Raw genomic sequence first — 20,972 nt, 5'->3', positions numbered from 1 at the left:
TGGTCTTCGCTCTTAGATAGGCAAGGTTGAACAACCTGCCCCCTGATCTTGTGTGGAGGAAAATTCCTTCTTCTGAAGACTTGAACGCATGTGAGAGCAGCAGGGAGAAGAAAATCCCAAAAAGTGTGGGTGCGAGAACACAGCCCTGTTTCACACCACTCAGGATAGGAAAGGTGTCTGATGAGGAGCCACCATGTTGAATTGTGCCTTTCATATTGTCATGGAATGAGGTGATGATACTTAGTAGCTTTGGTGGACATCCGATCTTTGCTAGTAGTCTGAAGAGACCACGTCTGCTGACGAGGTCAAAGGCTTTGGTGAGATCAATGAAAGCAACGTAGAGGGGCATCTGTTGCTCGTGGCATTTCTCCTGTATCTGGCAAAGGGAGAACAGAATGTCAATGGTGGATCTCTCTGCACGAAAGCCACACTGTGCCTCAGGGTAGACACGCTTGGCCAGCTTCTGGAGCCTGTTTAAGGCGACTCGAGCGAAGATTTTCCCCACTATGCTGAGCAGGGAGATTCCACGGTAGTTGTTGCAGTCACCGCTGTCATTATATCATTATGTATTATGTTATTAATATTAAGTTATGCTGTAAACATGTCTAATCCTTCTTGGGGGCAACAGAGACTATTATAAAGTTTTATTACTGATGTAATAATAATAATGAGAGACAATGGGCAATGCAAATGGATAGAGAGAGGCGAGGAGGAGAGAAACACTGAAAGAGAAGAGGGGGTGAACCATAGAAATTATAGTCAAATTTTGAAAATCAAAAACTCTCTTGATCACCCGTAAAATTGCAGTGTATTTAATAACTGGATAATTTAACACTCTTTATGTTTCTTTATTTACTTATGCAAGAAGGGAAACCCCAGGTATCAAAGTTTGTTTGCCCCCATTCTTTGGTTGATTTCATCCCCTCCATCAATAAATGTTTAATTCAATCTCATAATGAAATAAGATATGAAATTAAATTGTATTTACCGTTCAGGTTTTGATCTGCTTTGAAAACATGCCCATTTTTTCATGAAGCATACTGTGATTATAAGTATGCAGAGTAAGAGGGCAAATACCAGGGCACAGGCTGCAATGCTGACGATGACTTTCAGAGACATCTGTTCAGGTAGTTCTGTAAAATATCAAACATTTTTGTGTAGTTCAACATTAGTCACATGAATCAAGTGAAGACTTGGATTCCTGTCCTGCAGAAAATCGGCCTTAATATAAGAACAATGGAGAACAAGAGAGATCTGTCTAAATATAACATTGATCTCGGGCACTAAAGGGGAATAGCACTGTGCTGAAGGATGTATGCATGCGGCGTTCATACAGAGCATTATGACCAGGTGAGCAAGGTGTTTAGGGGGTCCCTTGCTGTCTTCACCTGGCCTTATTGTAACAGGGTTTAATTTTAAACACACTGTGTTTTGGGCACCCCCTTTGTGAATCCGTGTTCACAGTTTCCAATTATCAGGCAAATAACTGAGCACAAACAGGCTTTCTTTGGTTTAAAGCAGAAAGATTAAACTTATTAAACCTTAAACTTAACTCTAATAGAGTTCATGCCTGCTGATATGTGACGTGCTCACACTAGCATGCACACACGATATAAACATGTAAGAAAGGATCAGAAAAGAGTAGAAGAGATAAATGGAACTGTTTGAGGCAATATCTTGTTACTGTTTCTTGAGCTCACTGTAGTGCTTGATTGGAATTATATTCTTGCATTTTGTTGGAGCCCTGTAATCTTCTTAAAACTTTGTTTATGTGGCAAATCTTTCTCTCTTTGAGTTTCACATGTATTCAATGGTTTCAGTTTCCTGAGAGATAGGCAGCAGGCAGGCAGGAGATGTTCTTAGTTCCAGGAGAGCACACGGCATTCTGCCTGGCAATTCCTTTGTTTGGGAGTTCAAATACAAAAAGCTCCCAGCGTGCTCAGCAGGTTAGTCATGTGATCAGGTCTGGCAGCATCTGTGGAAAGAGAAGCAGAGTTAACGTTTCGGGTCACTGACCTGAAACGTTAACTCTGCTTCTCTTTCCACAGATGCTGCCAGACCTGCTGAGTGATTCCAGCATTTCTTGTTTTTGTTTCAGATTTCCAGCATCCACAGTATTTTGCTTTTATTATAGTCATGTGATCAGTTCCTTATATGGAACAGTCTCTTCACATCCCTTGTTGGAGGCTCAAATGTCTCTGCCCCAGCCAGCTAGCCATGTGACTAAAACTAGTCTGACAACTTCTGTGTATTGGAGAGCAACTGCAGAGTCTCCATTGTTTCAACATGGTCTGTTACCATGGAAACGTCTTTCCAGTCAGAGATTGCAATTTTTAAAATTTTAATGTTCATGTGGCGAAATAATGTGTGCCTCAGTCTTGGCAGGTGGGGGTTTGTCTGACCAGAGGGAGGGAATCACTTGGGAATGCTCATTTCCCGGCGGAGCAGCAGGAGAAGGTAGCGACTCTTCGGTGGGTGAGTGAAGGCATCAGGAGCTGTGTTTTAAAAGTAAGTACTTACTGTTTTACTTACTGTTTTCCTTGTCTTTGAGTTTCTTTTGGCGCCGGAGGAACCGGAAGCTGGTCGGCAGCGAGGACTCCTGGGTAGGTATTTTCCTTAAAGGTGCGGAGCTCCGTGGACTCGGCCTCATTTCCCGGCGGAGCAGCAGGAGAAGGTAGCGACTCTTCGGTGGGTGAGTGAAGGCATCAGGAGCTGTGTTTTAAAAGTAAGTACTTACTGTTTTACTTACTGTTTTCCTTGTCTTTGAGTTTCTTTTGGCGCCGGAGGAACCGGAAGCTGGTCGGCAGCGAGGACTCCTGGGTAGGTATTTTCCTTAAAGGTGCGGAGCTGAGTAAACCCGAACCACTACACATGTAGTGTCTCCCACCCTTCCTCCTCCTCTAACGTAATAATAAGACCCTTTTTACCCTCCTCCTCTAACCAAAAAGGACTGAGCAGGTAAGCTATTTACTGTTTTTGTTAATATCTATAGTTGTACTTAACTAAGGGGTAATTGAATAAAAGAAATGGCAGCCAGTGTAGAGTATTGCTCCTCCTGCAGAATGTTCGAGGTGAGGGAAACCTCCGGTGGCCCTGCCGACTTCACCTGCTGGAAGTGCATCCGTCTCCAGCTCCTATCAGACCGTGTTAGGGAATTGGAGCTGGAGCTGGATGAACTGAGGATCATTCGGGAAGCTGAGGGGTTGATAGATAGAAGCTACACGGAGGTCGTTACTCCACAAATCAAAGGCAGCTGGGTAACAGTTAGAGGTGGGAAGAGGTCAGTGCAGGGATCTCCTGTGGTCGTTCCCCTCAACAACAAGTATACAGTTTTAGATACTGTTGGGGGGGACGGCCTATCGGGGGCAGGCTGCAGTGACCGGGCCTCTGGCACGGGGTCCTGCACTGTGGCTCAGAAGGGAAGGAGGGAGAATGGGAGAGCACTAGTCATCGGGGACTCGATGGTGAGGAGTACGGACAGGCGGTTCTGTGGGCGCAGGCGAGACGCACGGATGGTTTGTTGCCTCCCTGGTGCCAGGGTCCGTGATGTTTGTGATCGCGTCTTCAGGATCCTTAAAGGGGAGGGGGAGCAGCCAGAGGTCGTGGTGCACATTGGCACCAACGACGTAGGAAGGAAGGGTGGCACAGATGTTAGAAGTGAGTTTAGGGAGTTAGGCTGGAAGCTGAAAGCTCGGACGGACAGAGTTGTTATCTCTGGTTTGTTGCCGGCGCCACGTGATAGTGAGGCTAGGAATAGGGAGAAAGCACAGCTGAACACGTGGCTGCAGGAATGGTGTAGGAGGGAGGGCTTCCAGTTCTTGGATAATTGGACTGCATTCTGGGGAAGATGGGACCTGTTCAAACAGGACGGGCTGCATCTGAACCAGAGGGGCACCAATATCCTGGGAGGGAGGTTTGCTAGTACTGTTCGGGAGGGTTTAAACTAGTTTGGGAGGGGGATGGGAACCGGACTTGTAATCCAGGGACCAGTGGGTCCACTCAGAAAGACAAAGAGTGTAGTGAGGTATTGGGGAAGGTAGCACTGTCACAGAGGACAGATGGGCACGGAGAAGGGTTAAAGTGCGTATACTTCAACGCAAGAAGCATCAGGAATAAGGTGAGTGAATTGAAGGCGTGGATGGGCACTTGGGACTACGATGTTGTGGCCATCACTGAAACGTGGATAGGTGAGGGGGAGGAATGGTTTTTGGAGGTACCTGGTTATAGATGTTTTCATAAGATTAGGAATGGTGGTAAAAGAGGTGGGGGGGTGGCATTGTTAGTTAGAAATAGTGTAACAACTGCTGAAAGAATTTTCGAGGAGGATCTGCCGACTGAGGCACTGTGGGTTGAGGTCAGGAACAGGAAAGGAGCAGTCACCTTGATGGGAGTTTTCTATAGGCCCCCCAATAGCAGCAGGGAGGTGGAAGAGCAGATTGGGAAACAGATTTTGGAAAGGAGCAGAAGTCACAGGGTAGTAATTATGGGGGATTTCAACTTCCCAAATATTGATTGGCAACTCTTTAGATCGAATAGTTTGGATGGGGTAGTGTTTGTGCAGTATGTCCAGGAAGCTTTTCTGACTCAGTATGTAGACTGCCCGACCAGAGGGGAGGCAATATTGGATTTGGTACTAGGTAATGAACCAGGGCAAGTGATAGAGCTGTTGGTGGGCGAGCACTTTGGAGATAGTGATCACAATTCTGTAGCATTCACTGTGGTAATGGAGAGGGATAGGTATGTGCAACAGGGCAAGGTTTACAATTGGGGGAAGGGTAGATATGATGCTGTCAGGCAGGAACTGAGGAGCATAAGTTGGGAGCATATGCTGGCAGGGAAGGGCACGGTCGAAATGTGGAACTTTTTCAAGGAGCAGATAGTAGGGGCCATTGATAAGCATGTCCCTGTCAGACAGGGAAGGGATGGTCATGTGAGGGAACCGTGGTTGACAAGAGAGGTTGAGAGTCTTGTTAGGAAGAAGAAGGATGCGTATATAAAGTTGAGGAAAAAGGGCACAGGCATAGCTCTGGAGGGATACAAGATGGCCAGGAAGGATCTGAAGAAAGGGATTAGGAGAGCTAAGAGAGGGCATGAAAAATGCTTGGCGGGTAGGATAAAAGAAAACCCCAAGGCCTTTTACGCGTATGTCAGAAATATGAGGATGACTAGGGGGACCGTAGGTCCGGTCAAGGACAATAGCGGGAGACTGTGTGTTGAGCCGGAAGAGATAAGTGAGGTTTTGAATGAGTACTTCTCTTCGGTATTTACGAATGAGAAGGGGTGTATTACTGAAGAGGACGGTGTGAAACAGACTGGTAAGCTCGAGGAAGTGCTCGTTAGGAGGGAAGATGTGTTGCGGTTTTTGAATAACTTGAAGATAGACAAGTCTCCCGGGCCTGACGGGGTATATCCAAGGATGTTATGGGAAGCAAGGGATGAAATTGCAGAGCCGCTGGCAATGATCTTTTCATCTTCTCTGCTGACGGGGGTGGTACCAGGTGATTGGAGGGTGGCAAATGTTGTGCCCCTGTTCAAGAAAGGGAATAGGAACAACCCTGGGAATTACAGGCCAGTTAGTCTTACTTCGGTGGTAGGCAAGTTGATGGAAAAGGTGCTGAGGGATAGGATTTCTGAGCATCTGGAAAGACACTGCTTGATTCGGGACAGTCAGCACGGTTTTGTGAGGGGTAGGTCTTGCCTCACAAGCCTGATTGAATTCTTTGAGCAGGTGACCAAGCAAGTGGATGAGGGTAAACCAGTGGATGTGGTGTACATGGATTTTAGTAAGGCATTTGACAAGGTCCCCCATGGTAGACTTATGGAGAAAGTCAGGAGGCATGGGATAGTGGGGAATGTGGCCAGTTGGATTAAGAATTGGCTAACTGATAGAAGGCAGAGAGTGGTCTTAGATGGTAAATACTCAGCCTGGAGCCCAGTTACCAGTGGCGTGCCGCAGGGATCAGTTCTGGGTCCTCTCCTGTTTGTGATTTTTATTAACGACTTGGATGAGGAAGTCGAAGGGTGGGTCAGTAAATTTGCAGATGATACAAAGGTTGGTGGAGTTGTGGATACCGAGGAGGGCTATTGTCGTCTGCAAAGGGACTTGGATAGGTTGCAGTGCTGGGCTGAAAAGTGGCAGATGGAGTTTAACCCTGAAAAGTGTGAGGTCGTCCATTTTGGAAGGACAAACATGAATGCAAAATACTGGGTTAACGGTAGGGTTCTTGGGCATGTGGAGGAGCAGAGAGACCTTGGGGTCTATGTGCATAGATCATTGAAAGTTGCAACTCAAGTGGATAGGGCTGTGAAGAAGGCATATGGGGTGTTAGCGTTCATTAGCAGAGGGATTGAATTTAAGAGCCGTGAGGTGATGATGCAGCTGTGCAGGACCTTGGTAAGGCCTCATTTGGAGTACTGTGTGCAGTTCTGGTCGCCTCATTTTAGGAAGGATGTGGAAGCCTTGGAGAGGGTGCAGAGGAGATTTACCAGGATGTTGCCTGGAATGGAGAATAAGTCTTACGAGGAAAGGCTGAACATTCTAGGCCTCTTCTCATTAGAAAGGAGAAGGATGAGGGGTGACATGATAGAGGTTTATAAGATGATCAGGGGAATAGATAGGGTAGACAGTCAGAAACTTTTTCCCCGGGTGGAGCAAAGCGTTACAAGGGGTCATAAATTTAAGGTGAAGGGTGGGAGATATAAGGGGGATGTCAGGGGAAGGTTCTTTACCCAGAGAGTGGTCGAGGCATGGAATGCCTTGCCCGGGGAAGTTGTTGAGTCAGAAACTTTAGGGACTTTCAAAAGGCTTTTGGATAGGTATATGGATAAAGGAGAATGATGGGGTATAGATTAAATTGTCCTTGACAGAGGACAAAGGATCGGCACAACATTGTGGGCCGAAGGGCCTGTTCTGTGCTGTATGTTCTATGTTCTATGTTCTATGTTCTATGGATTAGTCAAACTGCCGGCTGAATGTAAGATTGGTGTTGAAAATCGTTATCTTTCAAAGAAACTGATAAATTTTAATTTCCATTAATTTCACTGAAAATGAAATTTGGGCTGCTTCTGTAATTGGCTGCTATCTGCGATGCTATTTTAATCATGGGCAGAAAAATGAAAACCTACCCTTATTCCTCTCACTTGTTAGTGAAAGCTGTACGCAGAGGCTCTGAAATTGCATGGGCCACAATCCCCACAGTTAGTGTGTCATTGCACACAATAGAGTCCTCCAACACCTCCTGTGCCAGAATTGGGGTTAGTTGGAGAGCATTTCATCCGCACGGAGTAAAGCAGGCATCCATGCCACTGCCTACCAGTCCCAGACTGCTGGAAATTCTTTCCCCTGCTGTCAATCAGGGGAAGAGGCAAATAAACCCCCCGCCCTGCACCCCCTCACCATAGTAACGATTTCTACACTCTCTGTAAGAAGGTTGTACCAGATATATTGAGCTGGGTCCCTGCTGCATAGATGTAGCTTCACGCACTGCAGCTGTAGGCAGCTGTATTACCAAGGGGCACATTCACATTCAGAATGTAATTGTTACTGGTGATATTTCTGGAAGGCTGAAAACGTGAAGGTTGAAACGGTGGAAACCCCGAGACTTGGTAATGGCGCCATTCACAAACTAGCTCAACAGGATACTGAATAAGGACCAGATTAGCCAATGGACCTGTATGTGGACCTGGATAAACATATGGAGCTCAACACAAAAAAGGAAAGAAAATTTTCTCCATTCAAAATTCAACAATTTCTAAAATGTTGAACTATTGTGACATCAGCTGATGTTAACAAAGCAGTTTGTAAACTGAGGGGCCAGAAAAAATGGAACTCAACAACATCAAGGATGGTAGGCTTGGTTTTGTGATTATTCTATATTACAGTGGTTGATTTACCAACAAATCTGTGATTCAGGAAATCCTGCTGAATCACTATTTTGTTTGGTGGTCATTAAAGCTTCCAAAGCTATGGATTCTATTAAAGAGAAAAATGCATTTCTAGGACGTTAGGACTAAGAAGACACATAGGCAGAGATTTTTTACCCAGAGAGTAATAAAAGTATGGAATAAGTTATCAGAGCCCTCATTGAAAATGGACAGTATAAATGAGTTCAAGAAACAGCAGATGTATACAAGAGAGAAGTGTTTGTTCGAAGCAAGGTAGAAGTGAAATGAACCAAACAGGGAAGCTTGTTGACCACAACAGCAGTTCCTGAAAAGTCAAATGTTCTGAATGAACCGGTGATACTACAGTCACTGAAATGTTATCCATGAATAGCAACTGGCTGGGATTGAATATGAAAAGGTGAATCTATGTGGATATTGTACAGTTGTGCGGAACTATATTTAGAGATTAGTGAGGTAGTTTGCAGAACTTTTCCTTAACATATTTAAAAAAGAAGATTCCGTGATAAGGGAGAGTGTACATAGACTGTGGGGGATTAAATGGGTGGATAAAGTCGATGACAGGGTAAATAAAGTGGATGTGGACTGTGGGAGGAGTGGGGTCAGTGCAGTAAATAACCTTTTGTCATTGCATGCTTTCTGGTATCATGATAATTGAAGAGTTTTTTTTAATGTGTTCAGCTTTATTTCAGTAGCATGGAGAAATAAAATGTAGATCCATTCGCAAGGAAGTGGCGAAAGGTATATTGTAATGCTTCAGTCACACCCACCTCAAATTCAGTACTCTCCAAATAAACATGGAATTTCAAAAGAGGCAGAGAGGAGCAGAGCCCGAGGAGCAGCAGGACCGGAGGTTTGTGTGGGAGAGAGACAGAGAGGAGCGGAGCCCGAGGAGCAGCAGGACCGGAGATTTGTGTGGGAGAGAGACAGAGAGGAGCGGAGCCCGAGGAGCAGCAGGACCGGAGGTTTGTGTGGGAGAGAGACAGAGAGGAGCGGAGCCCGAGGAGCAGCAGGACCGGAGATTTGTGTGGGAGAGAGACAGAGATGAGCGGAGCCCGAGGAGCAGCAGGACCGGAGGTTTGTGTGGGAGAGAGACAGAGAGGAGCGGAGCCCGAGGAGCAGCAGGACCGGAGGTTTGTGTGGGAGAGAGACAGAGAGGAGCGGAGCCCGAGGAGCAGCAGGACCGGAGATTTGTGTGGGAGAGAGACAGAGAGGAGCGGAGCCCGAGGAGCAGCAGGACCGGAGGTTTGTGTGGGAGAGAGACAGAGAGGAGCGGAGCCCGAGGAGCAGCAGGACCGGAGGTTTGTGTGGGAGAGAGACAGAGAGGAGCGGAGCCCGAGGAGCAGCAGGACCGGAGGTTTGTGTGGGAGTGAGACGGAGAGGAGCGGAGCCCGAGGAGCAGCAGGACCGGAGGTTTGTGTGGGAGAGAGACAGAGAGGAGCGGAGCCCGAGGAGTAGAAGGACTGGAGGTTTGTGTGGGAGAGAGACAGAGAGGAGCGGAGCCCGAGGAGTAGAAGGACTGGAGGTTTGTGTGGGAGAGAGACAGAGAGGAGCAGAGCCCGAGGAGCAGCAGGACCGGAGGAGGTTTGTGTGGGAGAGAGACAGAGAGGAGCGGAGCCCGAGGAGCAGCAGGAACAGAGGTTTGTGTGGGAGAGAGGCAGAGAGGAGCGGAGCCCGAGGAGCAGCAGGACCGGAGGTTTGTGTGGGAGAGAGACGGAGAGGAGCGGAGCCCGAGGAGTAGAAGGACTGGAGGTTTGTGTGGGAGAGAGACAGAGAGGAGCAGAGCCCGAGGAGCAGCAAGACCGGAGGTTTGTGTGGGAGAGAGACAGAGAGGAGCGGAGCACGAGGAGCAGCAGGACCGGAGGTTTGTGTGGGAGAGAGACAGAGAGGAGCGGAGCCTGAGGAGTAGCAGGACCGGAGGTTTGTGTGGGAGAGAGACAGAGAGGAGCGGAGTCCGAGGAGTTGCAGGACCGGAGGTTTGTGTGGGAGACGGAGAGGAGCGGAGCCCGAGGAGCAGCAGGACCGGAGGTTTGTGTGGGAGAGAGACAGAGAGGAGCGGAGCCCAAGGAGCAGCAGGAACGGAGGTTTGTGTGGGAGACGGAGAGGAGCGGAGCCCAAGGAGTAGCAGGACCGGAGGTTTGTGTGGGAGAGAGACAGAGAGGAGCGGAGCCCGAGGAGTTGCAGGACCGGAGGTTTGTGTGGGAGACGGAGAGGAGCGGAGCCCGAGGAGCAGCAGGACCGGAGGTTTGTGTGGGAGAGAGACAGAGAGGAGCAGAGCCTGAGGAGCAGCTGGACCGGAGGTTTGTGTGGGAGAGAGACAGATAGGAGCGGAGCCCGAGGAGTAGCAGGACCGGAGGTTTGTGTGGGAGAGAGACAGAGAGGAGCGGAGCCCGAGGAGTAGCAGGACCGGAGGTTTGTGTGGGAGACGGAGAGGAGCGGAGCCCGAGGAGTAGCAGGACCGGAGGTTTGTGTGGGAGAGAGACAGAGAGGAGCAGAGCCTGAGGAGCAGCTGGACCGGAGGTTTGTGTGGGAGAGAGACAGATAGGAGCGGAGCCCGAGGAGTAGCAGGACCGGAGGTTTGTGTGGGAGAGAGACAGAGAGGAGCGGAGCCCGAGGAGTAGCAGGACCGGAGGTTTGTGTGGGAGAGAGACAGAGAGGAGCGGAGCCCGAGGAACAGCAGGACCAGAGGTTTGTGTGGGAGAGAGACAGAGAGGAGCGGAGCCCGAGGAGCAGCAGGACCGGAGGTTTGTGTGGGAGAGAGACAGAGAGGAGCGGAGCCCGAGGAGCAGCAGGACCGGAGGTTTGTGTGGGAGAGAGACAGAGAGGAGCGGAACCCGAGGAGCAGCAGGACCGGAGGATTGTGTGGGAGAGAGACGGAGAGGAGCGGAACCCGAGGAGCAGCAGGACCGGAGGTTTGTGAGGGAGAGAGACAGAGAGGAGCGGAACCCGAGGAGCAGCAGGACTGGAGGATTGTGTGGGAGAGAGACGGAGAGGAGCGGAACCCGAGGAGCAGCAGGACCGGAGGATTGTGTGGGAGAGAGACGGAGAGGAGCGGAACCCGAGGAGCAGCAGGACCGGAGGTTTGTGTGGGAGACGGAGAGGAGCGGAGCCCGAGGAGCAGCAGGACCGGAGGTTTGTGTGGGAGAGAGACGGAGGAGCAGAGCCCGAGGAGCAGCAGGACCGGAGGTTTGTGTGGGAGAGAGACGGAGGAGTGGAGCCCGAGGAGCAGCAGGACCGGAGGTTTGTGTGGGAGAGAGACGGAGAGGAGCAGAGCCCGAGGAGCAGCAGGACCGGAGGTTTGTGTGGGAGAGAGACGGAGAGGAGCGGAGCCCGAGGAGCAGCAGGACCGGAGGTTTGTGTGGGAGAGAGACGGAGAGGAGCAGAGCCCGAGGAGCAGCAGGACCAGAGGTTTGTGTGGGAGAGAGACGGAGGAGCGGAGCCCGAGGAGCAGCAGGACCGGAGGTTTGTGTGGGAGAGAGACGGAGGAGCGGAGCCCGAGGAGCAGCAGGACCGGAGGTTTGTGTGGGAGAGAGACGGAGGAGCGGAGCCCGAGGAGCAGCAGGACCGGAGGTTTGTGTGGGAGAGAGACAGAGAGGAGCGGAGCCCGAGGAGCAGCAGGACCGGAGGTTTGTGTGGAAGAGAGACGGAGAGGAGCGGAGCCCGAGGAGCAGCAGGACCGGAGGTTTGTGTGGGAGAGAGACGGAGAGGAGCGGAGCCCGAGGAGCAGCAGGACCGGAGGTTTGTGTGGGAGAGAGACGGAGGAGCGGAGCCCGAGGAGCAGCAGGACCGGAGGTTTGTGTGGGAGAGAGACGGAGGAGCGGAGCCCGAGGAGCAGCAGGACCGGAGGTTTGTGTGGGAGAGAGACGGAGGAGCGGAGCCCGAGGAGCCGGAAAAAAAAACTTGAGAAGTGACATCACATTGAAGAGTGAGAGCAGGGAAACAGAGAGCAGCTGGGGTCAGTATTCAGGTAAGTCTTTAATTTAATGTAATTGAATGAACATAGAGTAAGACCTGATTGATTTATATGTCTATAAACTAAAGACTGAAGCGGATTAAAAAAAACTGAAGACCAGTCGGAAATTTAAATAACAAATTAAAATCTAATTAAATACAATAGAATTGCCGGGCCAGGTGATGTGTTGTACCTGCATGATGTGGGAGCTGGTGGACCCCATTGTGGTTCCTGGTGAACACATCTGTCGCAAGTGTTGGCTGTTCAAGGAACTCTGGCTCAGAGTTGATGAGCTGGTGTCTGAGCTTCAGACACTGTGACACATCAGGGAGGGGGAGAGTTACCTGGACGCTGTGTTTCAGGAGGCAGTCACACCCCTTAGATTAACTACCTTGAATTCATCCAGTGGTCAGGGACAGGAGAGTGTGACTATGAGTGAGGCAGGTAGAGGGATCCGGGAGGTAGTGCTGCCAGAGCCTCAGCCATTGTCCTTGTCTAACAGGTTTGAGATTCTAGCTCCCTGTGTGGATGAGAGCAGGGACTGTAGGGAGGATGAGCAAACTGACCATAGCACCGTGGTACAGGGAGCCATTCAAGTGGGGGCAAAAAAGAGAAATGTAGTCGTAATCGGGGATAGTATAGTTAGGGGCATAGGCACTGTTCTCTGTAGCCAGGATCGAGAGTCCCGAAGGCTGTGTTGCCTCCCTGGTGCCAGGGTTCAGGATATCTCATCTGGGCTGCAGAGGAACTTGGAGTAGGAGGGGAAAGATCCAGTTGTCGTGGTCGACGTAGGTACCAACAATATAGGTAGAATGAGGTTAGAGGTTCTGCTGAGGGAATATGAGCAGTTAGTGGCTAAATTAAAAAGCAGAACCAAAAAGGCAATAATCTCCAGATTACTACCTGAGCCACAAGTAAACTGGCAAAGGGTCAATAAGATTAAAGAGGTAAATGTGTGGCTCAAAGATTGGCGTGGGAGAAATGGGTTTGAATTCGTGGGACATTGGCACCAGTACTGGGGAAGGAGGGAGCTGTTCCGATGGGATGGGCTCCACCTGAATCATCCTGGGACCAGAGTCCTGGCGAATCGTATAACTAGGGCTGTAGATAGGGCTTTAAACTAAATAGCGGGGGGGAACGGTTCAGTTGCATGGAAAATTAGGAAGTTAAAGGAGAAGGTAGGAGTGCAGGTTAGTGATGAGGCTGATTGTTACCAGAAAATAAAAGGAAGGGACAGAATGTGTGAACATCATATTGCACCAAGAAATCGTACAAGAGTAGGGGAATTTAATAATAGAACAAACTTAAAGGCTTTGTATCTGAATGCACGGAGCATTCGGAATAAAATAAATGAGTTAACATCGCAAATAGAGGCAAATGGGTATGATTTAGTGGCGATTACTGAGACGTGGTTGCAGGGAAACCAGGTTTGGGAATTGAATATCCAAGGGTCCTCAGCATTTTGGAAAGATAGGCAGGAAGGAAAAGGAGGAGGTGTAGCTTTGTTAGTAAAGGAAGAGATCAGTGCTGTAGTGAGAAATGATATAGGCACTGGAGATCAAGACGTAGAATTAGTCTGGGTAGAAATAAGAAATAGCAAGGAAAAGAAGTCCCTGGTGGGAGTAATCTATAGGTCCCCAAACAGTAGTTCCGCAGTGGGGCACAGTATAAACCAGGAAATACTGGGGGCTTGTAAGAAAGGTACGGCAATAATCATGGGTGATTTTAATATGCATATAGACTGGATTAGTCAAATTGGCAAGGGTAGCCTCGAGGGAGAGTTCATTGAATGTATTAGAGATTGTTTTTTGGAGCAATATGTTGTGGAACCAACCAGGGAGTAGGCTATTCTAGATTTGGTATTTTGTAATGAGGTGGGATTAATAAGTGATCTCATTGTTACGGATCCTCTAGGGAAAAGATTTCATTGCATGCTAGAATTTCAAATTCAGTTTGAGGGCGAGAAGCTGGAGTCCCACACGAGTGTTCTGGAGTTAAACAAAGGTAATTATATAGACATGAAGACAGATTTGGCTCCAGTGGACTGGGCAGGGAGACTACAAGGTAGGACAGTTGATGAGCAGCGGCAGATGTTTAAGGAGATATTCAATTCCTCCCAACTAAAATATATTCCAGAGAGGAAGAAAGATTCTAAGGAGGGGAAAAAACATCTATGGCTGAGCAAGGAAGTTAAGGATTACATAAAGACAAAACTAAGGCATACCATATTGCAAAGGCCAGTGGCAGGCTGGAAGATTGGGAAACTTTTAAAGATCAACAAAGGGTTACTAAAAATGTAATAAAAAGAGCAAAGGTAAATATTGAAGAAAACTAGCGCAAAATATAAAAACGGATAGCAAAAGCTTCTATATGTATATAAAAGGGAAGAGAGTAGCTAAAGTGAATGTTGGTCCCTTGGAGGATGAGACTGGGGAGTTAATAGAAGGGACACAGAAATGGCAGAGACACTAAATCAGTATTTTGCCTCAGTTTTCACAGTGGAGGACACTAGTACCATCCCAATAGTAACAGGTAATGCAGAGGTTATAGAAAGAGAGGAACTTAGAACAATCATCATCACAAGGGAAAAAGTACTGAGCAAACTATTGGGATTGAAGGCAGACAAGTCCCCAGGGCCTGACGGCCGACATCCTAGGATCTTAAAGGAAGTGGCAGTGGAGATAGTGGATCCATTGGTTATAATATTCCAAAATTCCCTGGATACGGGAAAGGTCCCAGCAGATTGGACAAAAGCTAATATAACGCCCTTATTCAAAAAGGGAGGGAGGCAGAAAGTAGGAAACTATAGACCAGTTAGTTTAACATCTGTTGTTGGGAAATTGTTAAAATCCATTATTAAGGAAGTAATAACAGGACATTTAGAAAATCAAAACGCAGTCCATCAGAGTCAGCGTGGTTTTATGAAGGGTAAATCGTGTTTGACTAATTTGCTAGAGATCTTCGAAGATGTAACAAGCAAAGTGGATAATGGGGATCCTGTAGATGTAGTATATCTGGACTTCCAGAAGGCATTTGATAAGGTGCCGTACAAAAGGTTAATACACAAGGTAAGTTCACATGGGGTTAGGGGCAATTTATTAGCTTGGATAGAGGATTGGCTAACCAACAGAAAACAGAGAGTCGGGATAAATGGGTCTTTTTCTAGTTGGCAAGATGTAACTAGTGGGGTGACACAGGGTTCGGTCCTCAGGCCCCAACTATTTAGAATCTATATTAATGACTTGGATGCAGGGATAGAAGGTACTATAGCCAAATTTGCAGATGACACTAAAATAGGTGGGATAGTAAGTTGCAATAAAGAAATAAGAAATTTACAAATGGATAGATTAGATAAATGGGCCAAAATTTGGCAGATGGATTTTAACGTGGATAAGTGTGAGGTTATCCATTTTGGTCGGAAGAATAGAAAGGCAAATTATTATCTAAATGGAGAGAAACTTCAGAATGCTTCAGTGCACAGGGATCTGGGTGTCCTCGTGCATGAATCGCAGAAAACTAGTTTGCAGGTACAGCAGGTGATAAGGAAGGCAAATGGAATTTTGGCATTTATTGCTAAAGGAATAGAGTATAAAAGTAGGGAAGTGTTGCTGCAACTGTACAAGGTATTAGTGAGACCGCACCTGGAGTATTGCGTACAGTTTTGGTCCCCTTACTTGAGAAAGGAAGTAGTTGCATTGGAGGCAGTTCAGAGGAGGTTCACTAGATTGATTCCAGAGATGAGGGGTTTGTCTTATGAAGAGAGATTGAGCAGTTTAGGCTTTTACTCTCTAGAGTTTTGAAGAATGAGAGGAAATCTAATTGAGGTATATAAGATGATTAAGAGGATTAAGTAGACATAGAGAGGATGTTTCCTCTTGTGGGGCAATCTAGAACGAGAGGTCATGGTTAGGGTAGCAGATTTAAAATAGAGATGAGGAGAAATTACTTCTCTCAAAGGGTCGTGAGTCTGTGGAATTCACTACCCCACAGTGCGGAGGATGCCGGAACATTGAGTAAATTTAAGGAGGAGATAGACAGATTTTTAATTAGTAATGAGTTGAAGGGTTATGGAGAACGGGCAGGAAAGTGGAGTTGAGGCCGAGATGAGATCAGCCATGATCGTATTGAATAGCAGAGCAGGTTCGAGGGGCTGAATTGCCTACTCCTGCTCCTAGTTCTTATGTTATGTTCTTATGTTCAAATACTCGTTAGTTTCAAATTAGCTTTTGAACAAAATTAAATATTTTCTTATTGAAATCTGAACACCTCTCAGTTTTATTTGACAAAGATCAGAGTCGGGTTTTTGTTTGTTTCCGTTAGTTATATCAGCACAATCCTGGCAGAGACAGCCCAACCAGCATAAAAGACTGGATAATGTTAAAGACTAGCGAGTGACAGCAAAACTTACGTTCCTTTTTTCAGGGATCTCTTACGTTAGCTCAAGATTCAATTCGTCCGAGTCCAGCTACACTCTTACCTCATGTGGCCTCATCCCCAGACCAAAACGGAGAGATTCTGCCTATTGTTCTGGTTTGGGAAGGCTCTTCAAATTGTGCTAATTCTCTTAGGCGTACAGACACTAATACCAGACTGACTAGGGCCTAGCAATGGAACGTTAGATGTTTCAGTACAGTTTCCATTTGTCATTTTTAGTAATTTTAAGTCGGGTTATTCAGAGGTGGAGGACTGGACATCCTCATTAAAATGCTGTATTCCCAAAACTGCTACAGGTTACCACTCTTAAATACATCAAGAAATACTACATAATGGAAGAAAATAATAAAACATCTACACCATCACACTGCCCAATTGTCCTGCTACTACATGGAATATTGTACATTTATGATGATGGAAATAACTTTCAACAAAAGCCTGAGGTGTAACCTAACGAGTGCAATTTCTCAACTGTACCCAAAGTGGATCCTTTACCCTTAGGTACTGATCTTGTAACATTTGTCAGTTAAACAAATCAACATAATTACAAGTCTTGCACCCTGCTGATACAGACACATCTCCTTGTTCTGATTTGGGATTAGTCCACCAATGACACAACGGCACCTGGAACTGTGCTTTCCAAACCTTCAGGCCCACAAGACATAAACAGAACAGCTGAGAAATAAGAGTAAATAAGACTGAACTGCCAGGGATCTGGGGCGAGTTCTGAGCTCTGTGGTCCCGACAGTTTGGGGACACCTGCACTCTAAAACTCAAAGTGTACAGTGACAAACTAGGCAAAAAATTTGCAAATATACACAAAAATGCTGGAAATACTCACCAGGTCTGGCAGCATCTGTGAAGAGAGAAGCAGAGTTAACATTTCAGTTGTGACCTTTTATCAGAAGTGCAACAGGTTAGAGATGTGACAGGTTTTGAGCAAGTACAGAGGCAGGGAAAGGGGAGGAGGGGGAAAGAACAAATGGGAAGATCTGTGATAGAGCGGAAGACAGGAGAGATTAAATGATAGAAGACTCATTACCGACACCTGCTGTCCGAAAAGAAGAGAGCAATGATCATGATCTGAAATTGTTGAGCTCAATATTGAGTCCATAAGGTTGTAAAATGCCTAATCAAAAGATGAGATGCTGCTCCTTAAGATTACGCTGAGCTTCATTGAAACAGTATATGAGGCCAAGGACAGAGGTCAGAGTGAGAATGGAAGAGAAAATTAAAATGATAAGTGACTTTAAATATGGGGTCATGTTTGCAGAAAGTACGGAGCTGCTCTGCAAACAGTCACCCAATCTCAATCTGGTCTCCCCAGTGTAGAGGAAATGGTCACATTTACAAATTTTGATTTCATTAGGTAATTGTACTGAAAAGCTCAGATTTTTCAAAACATTTTAAGCCATTGTATCAAAATTTGAAGTAAATATGCAAAACTGCTCTCCAAGTCTCAGCTTGGCCATCAACTACACCACTGGAGATCAGTTACTATCACAAACTGGACTTACTGGTTACATTCAGCTGGGTTCCATTCCCACTGATATCTCCCCATACTTTACAGTAATAGACGGCAGTGTCATTGGGCTGCACGTTTGTGATTGTCAGAATGAAGCTGTTATTGGAGGTGTCTCTGGAAGACTGGAAACGGTCAGTGAAACCTGGGCTCTGTCGTGTGCTGTTCATTATATCATGTGTTAAAATCCACTCCATATTTTGTCCTGGTAGCTCCCGGTACCAGTGAACATCAGTGTCTCTCACTGCGGCGTTCCACATGGTGCACTGTAACCGCGCTGTGTGACCCTCTGTGACACGTTCCAGGCTCGGAGACTGGATAAGGACTGGAGGATTTGCATCTTTAAGGGAAAAATATCAGTAACATAAGAACTAGTCTGAAGACTTCAAATTGCTGTCAATGTTTAAGTGGAATGATCAGGCAGCATAGATTGGGCTGAATTTAGTCAGCCTGCTTCTGAGCCTGGCAGTGGGATCAGAAATGGGCCCCGTTCCCGAATCTCAAGTGGACGATCACGCAGCAGGGACAGGAGACAGAATGCCGAATACGGAGTAGGTTCTGACAACAAATTTAAAGGCCTACCAGCCCTGTATTCACTCCTATAATAAGAGCAAAATACCGCAGATGCTGGAAATCAGAAATGAGAACAGAAAGAGCCAGAAATACTCAGCAGGTCAAGCAGCATCTGTGGAGACAGAAACAGAGTCAATGTTTTAGGTCTGAGACCCTTCATCAGAACTGGCAAAAGTTAGAAATGTAACAGTCTTTGAGAAAGTGAAAGGGGGGAGGGGGAAGAAGAACAAGAAGGAACGACTGTGAGAGGATGGAGGGGGGGAGATTAAATGACAATGTCATGGAACAGAATGTAAATGGAGTGCTAAATAGTAGCGAAAGACAAAGCACGAGTCTAGAGAGAGTGCTAATGGCAGAATAATGAACAGATCTGTACGAAAGCAAAAACATGAAAAATAAGTTTAAGACTAGCCCATGGTTAAAAAAATAAACCAATAAATAATTAAAAATGAAGATTATATATAAAAAGTAAATATAATAAAAATAATTAATAAACAAAAAAAGGGGCTCATGGTCTGAAATTATTTAACTCAATATTGAGTCCAGAAGGCTGTAGAGTGTCTGATCAGAAGATGAGATGCTGTTTCTCGAGCTTGCGTTGATGTTCACTGGAACACTGCAACAGGCCGAGGACAGAAATGTGGACATGAGAGCATCGTGGTGAATTGAAATGGCAAGCAACCGGAAGCTCAGGGTCGTGCTTGTGGACTGAGCGGAGATGTTCTGCAAAACTGTCACCCAATCTGCATTTGCTCTCGCCAATGTAGACGAGACCGCACTGTGAGCAGCGAATGCAATATGCTAAATTGAAAGAAGTACAATTAAATTGCCGCTTTACCGGGAAGGAGTATTTGAGGTTGAGGCAGATTGGGTGACCGCTTTGTAGAATACCTCTGCTCAGTCCGCAAGCATGATCCCAAGCTTCCGGTTGCTTATCATTTTAATTCTCCACCTTGTTCCCATGCCCACGTTTCTGTCCTCGGCCTGCTACAGTGTTCCAGTGAACATCAATGCAAGTTCGAGAAACAGCATCTCATTTTCCGATCAGACACTCTACAGCCCTCTGGACTCAATATTGAGTTCAATAATTATAGACCATGAGCCCCGGTACTTTTTGTTTATTTATTCTTTTTATATATTTTTTCTTCCTTTTATTTATTATTAACTATATGCTGGTCTTAAACTTATTTTTCATGTTTTTGTTTTTCTGCCATTAGCACTCTCTCTGAACTCATGCTTTGTCTTTTGCTACTATTTAGCACTCCATTTACATTCTGTTCCATGACAATGTAATTTAATCTCTCCCCCCTCTGTCCTCTCACAGTCCTCCCTTCCTTGTTCCTCTTCACCCTTTCCCCCCTTTCACTTTCTCAAAGACTGTTACATTTTTAACTTTTGCCAGTTCTAATGAAGGGTCTCAGACCTGAAACATTAACTCTGTTTCTCTCCACAGATGCTGCCGGACCTGCTGAGTATTTCTGGCACTTTCTGGTCTCATTTCTGTATTCACTCCTTCCTGCTTTAAAAGAGTGCCTGCAAGTTTGCCATTTTCTGCTCTTCTGCTGCCTGATAGTCACAACAACATAACAACATATGAAATAGGAGCAGGAGGAGGCCATTTGACCCCTCCCACTTGCTCCACCATTCATAAGATCTGATTGTGGCCGTAACCCCACTTTCCTGCCTTTCCCCCATAACCTCCAGAAGGCTGTAGAGTGTCTGCTGTAGAGTGGCTGTAGGGCGGCACAGTGGTGCAGTGGTTAGCACCGCAGCCTCTCCAGCGACCCGGGTTCAATTCTGGGTACTGCCTGTGTGGAGTTTGCAAGTTCTCCCTGTGACCGCGTGGGTTTCCTCCGGGTGCTCCGGTTTCCTCCCACATGCCAAAGATTTGCAGGTTGATAGGTAAATTGGCCATTATAAATTGCCCCGAGTATAGGTAGGTGGTAGGGAAATATAGGGACAGGTGGGGATGTGGTAGGAATATGGGATTAGTGTAGGATTAGTATAAATGGGTGGTTAATGGTCGGCACAGACTCAGTGGGCCGAAGGGCCTGTTTCAGTGCTGTATCTCTAAATCTAAATCTAAACCTTTCCTTATAAGACAACCCCTTCATCCCAAGAATCAGCCTAGTGAACCTTCTAGCTGTACCCGAGCCTCCAGCAACCATGGCAGAATCAAGACACAGGGTGACTGATCTAGAGTCATTGAGTAGACTTGGCCTATATTCTCTGAAGCTTAGTTGAATGAAAGGTGATCTCAATGAAGCATATAAAATTCTGAAGGAGCTTGACAGGGTAAATGCTGGGAGATTGTTACTCCGAGTTGCAGAATCTAGACCACGGGGTTCACAGTCTCAGAATAAGAGGTCGACCGTTTAGGAGTGCGATGAGGAAGAATTACTTCACTTAGAGGGTTGTGAATCTTTGGAATTCTGTACTTCAGAGAACGGTGAATGCTCAGTCATTTAGTATATTCAATAGCGAGATCGACAGATTTTTTGATCAGGTTGAATGGTGGAGCAGACTCAAAGATTGTATGGCTTACTCCTGCTCCTTACTATTTCTTATGTTCTTACAGGAGTTCAAATC

At 46.7% G+C, this 20,972-nt stretch overlaps 2 protein-coding genes across 6 annotated transcripts in view; one reads left to right on the top strand and one right to left on the bottom strand.

Moving 5' to 3' along the window:
• LOC137376658 (uncharacterized) overlaps positions 1-20,972 on the top strand; it is a 144,850-nt gene that overhangs the window by 8,322 nt on the left and 115,556 nt on the right. The gene's annotated exons all lie outside the window — the stretch shown is intronic.
• Positions 1-20,972, bottom strand: part of LOC137376657 (uncharacterized) — an 86,570-nt gene that overhangs the window by 26,938 nt on the left and 38,660 nt on the right. For 3 of the 4 annotated variants that reach the window (XM_068045623.1, XM_068045624.1, XM_068045625.1), the window contains exons 5-6: positions 17,806-18,150; positions 989-1,133 (exon numbers count right to left, since the gene is read on the bottom strand). In XM_068045623.1, the coding sequence (XP_067901724.1) occupies positions 989-1,133; positions 17,806-18,150 (490 nt within the window). The remainder of the gene's footprint in view (positions 1-988; positions 1,134-17,805; positions 18,151-20,972) is intronic. The other variant, XM_068045626.1, reaches the window with a different exon arrangement.

Source organism: Heterodontus francisci, chromosome 13 (assembly GCF_036365525.1).
Source record: "Heterodontus francisci isolate sHetFra1 chromosome 13, sHetFra1.hap1, whole genome shotgun sequence".
NCBI classification, from domain to species: Eukaryota; Metazoa; Chordata; class Chondrichthyes; order Heterodontiformes; family Heterodontidae; genus Heterodontus; species Heterodontus francisci.
The sequence above is the reverse complement of the archived record's forward strand: the minus strand, read 5'-3'. Positions and strand labels throughout refer to the sequence as shown.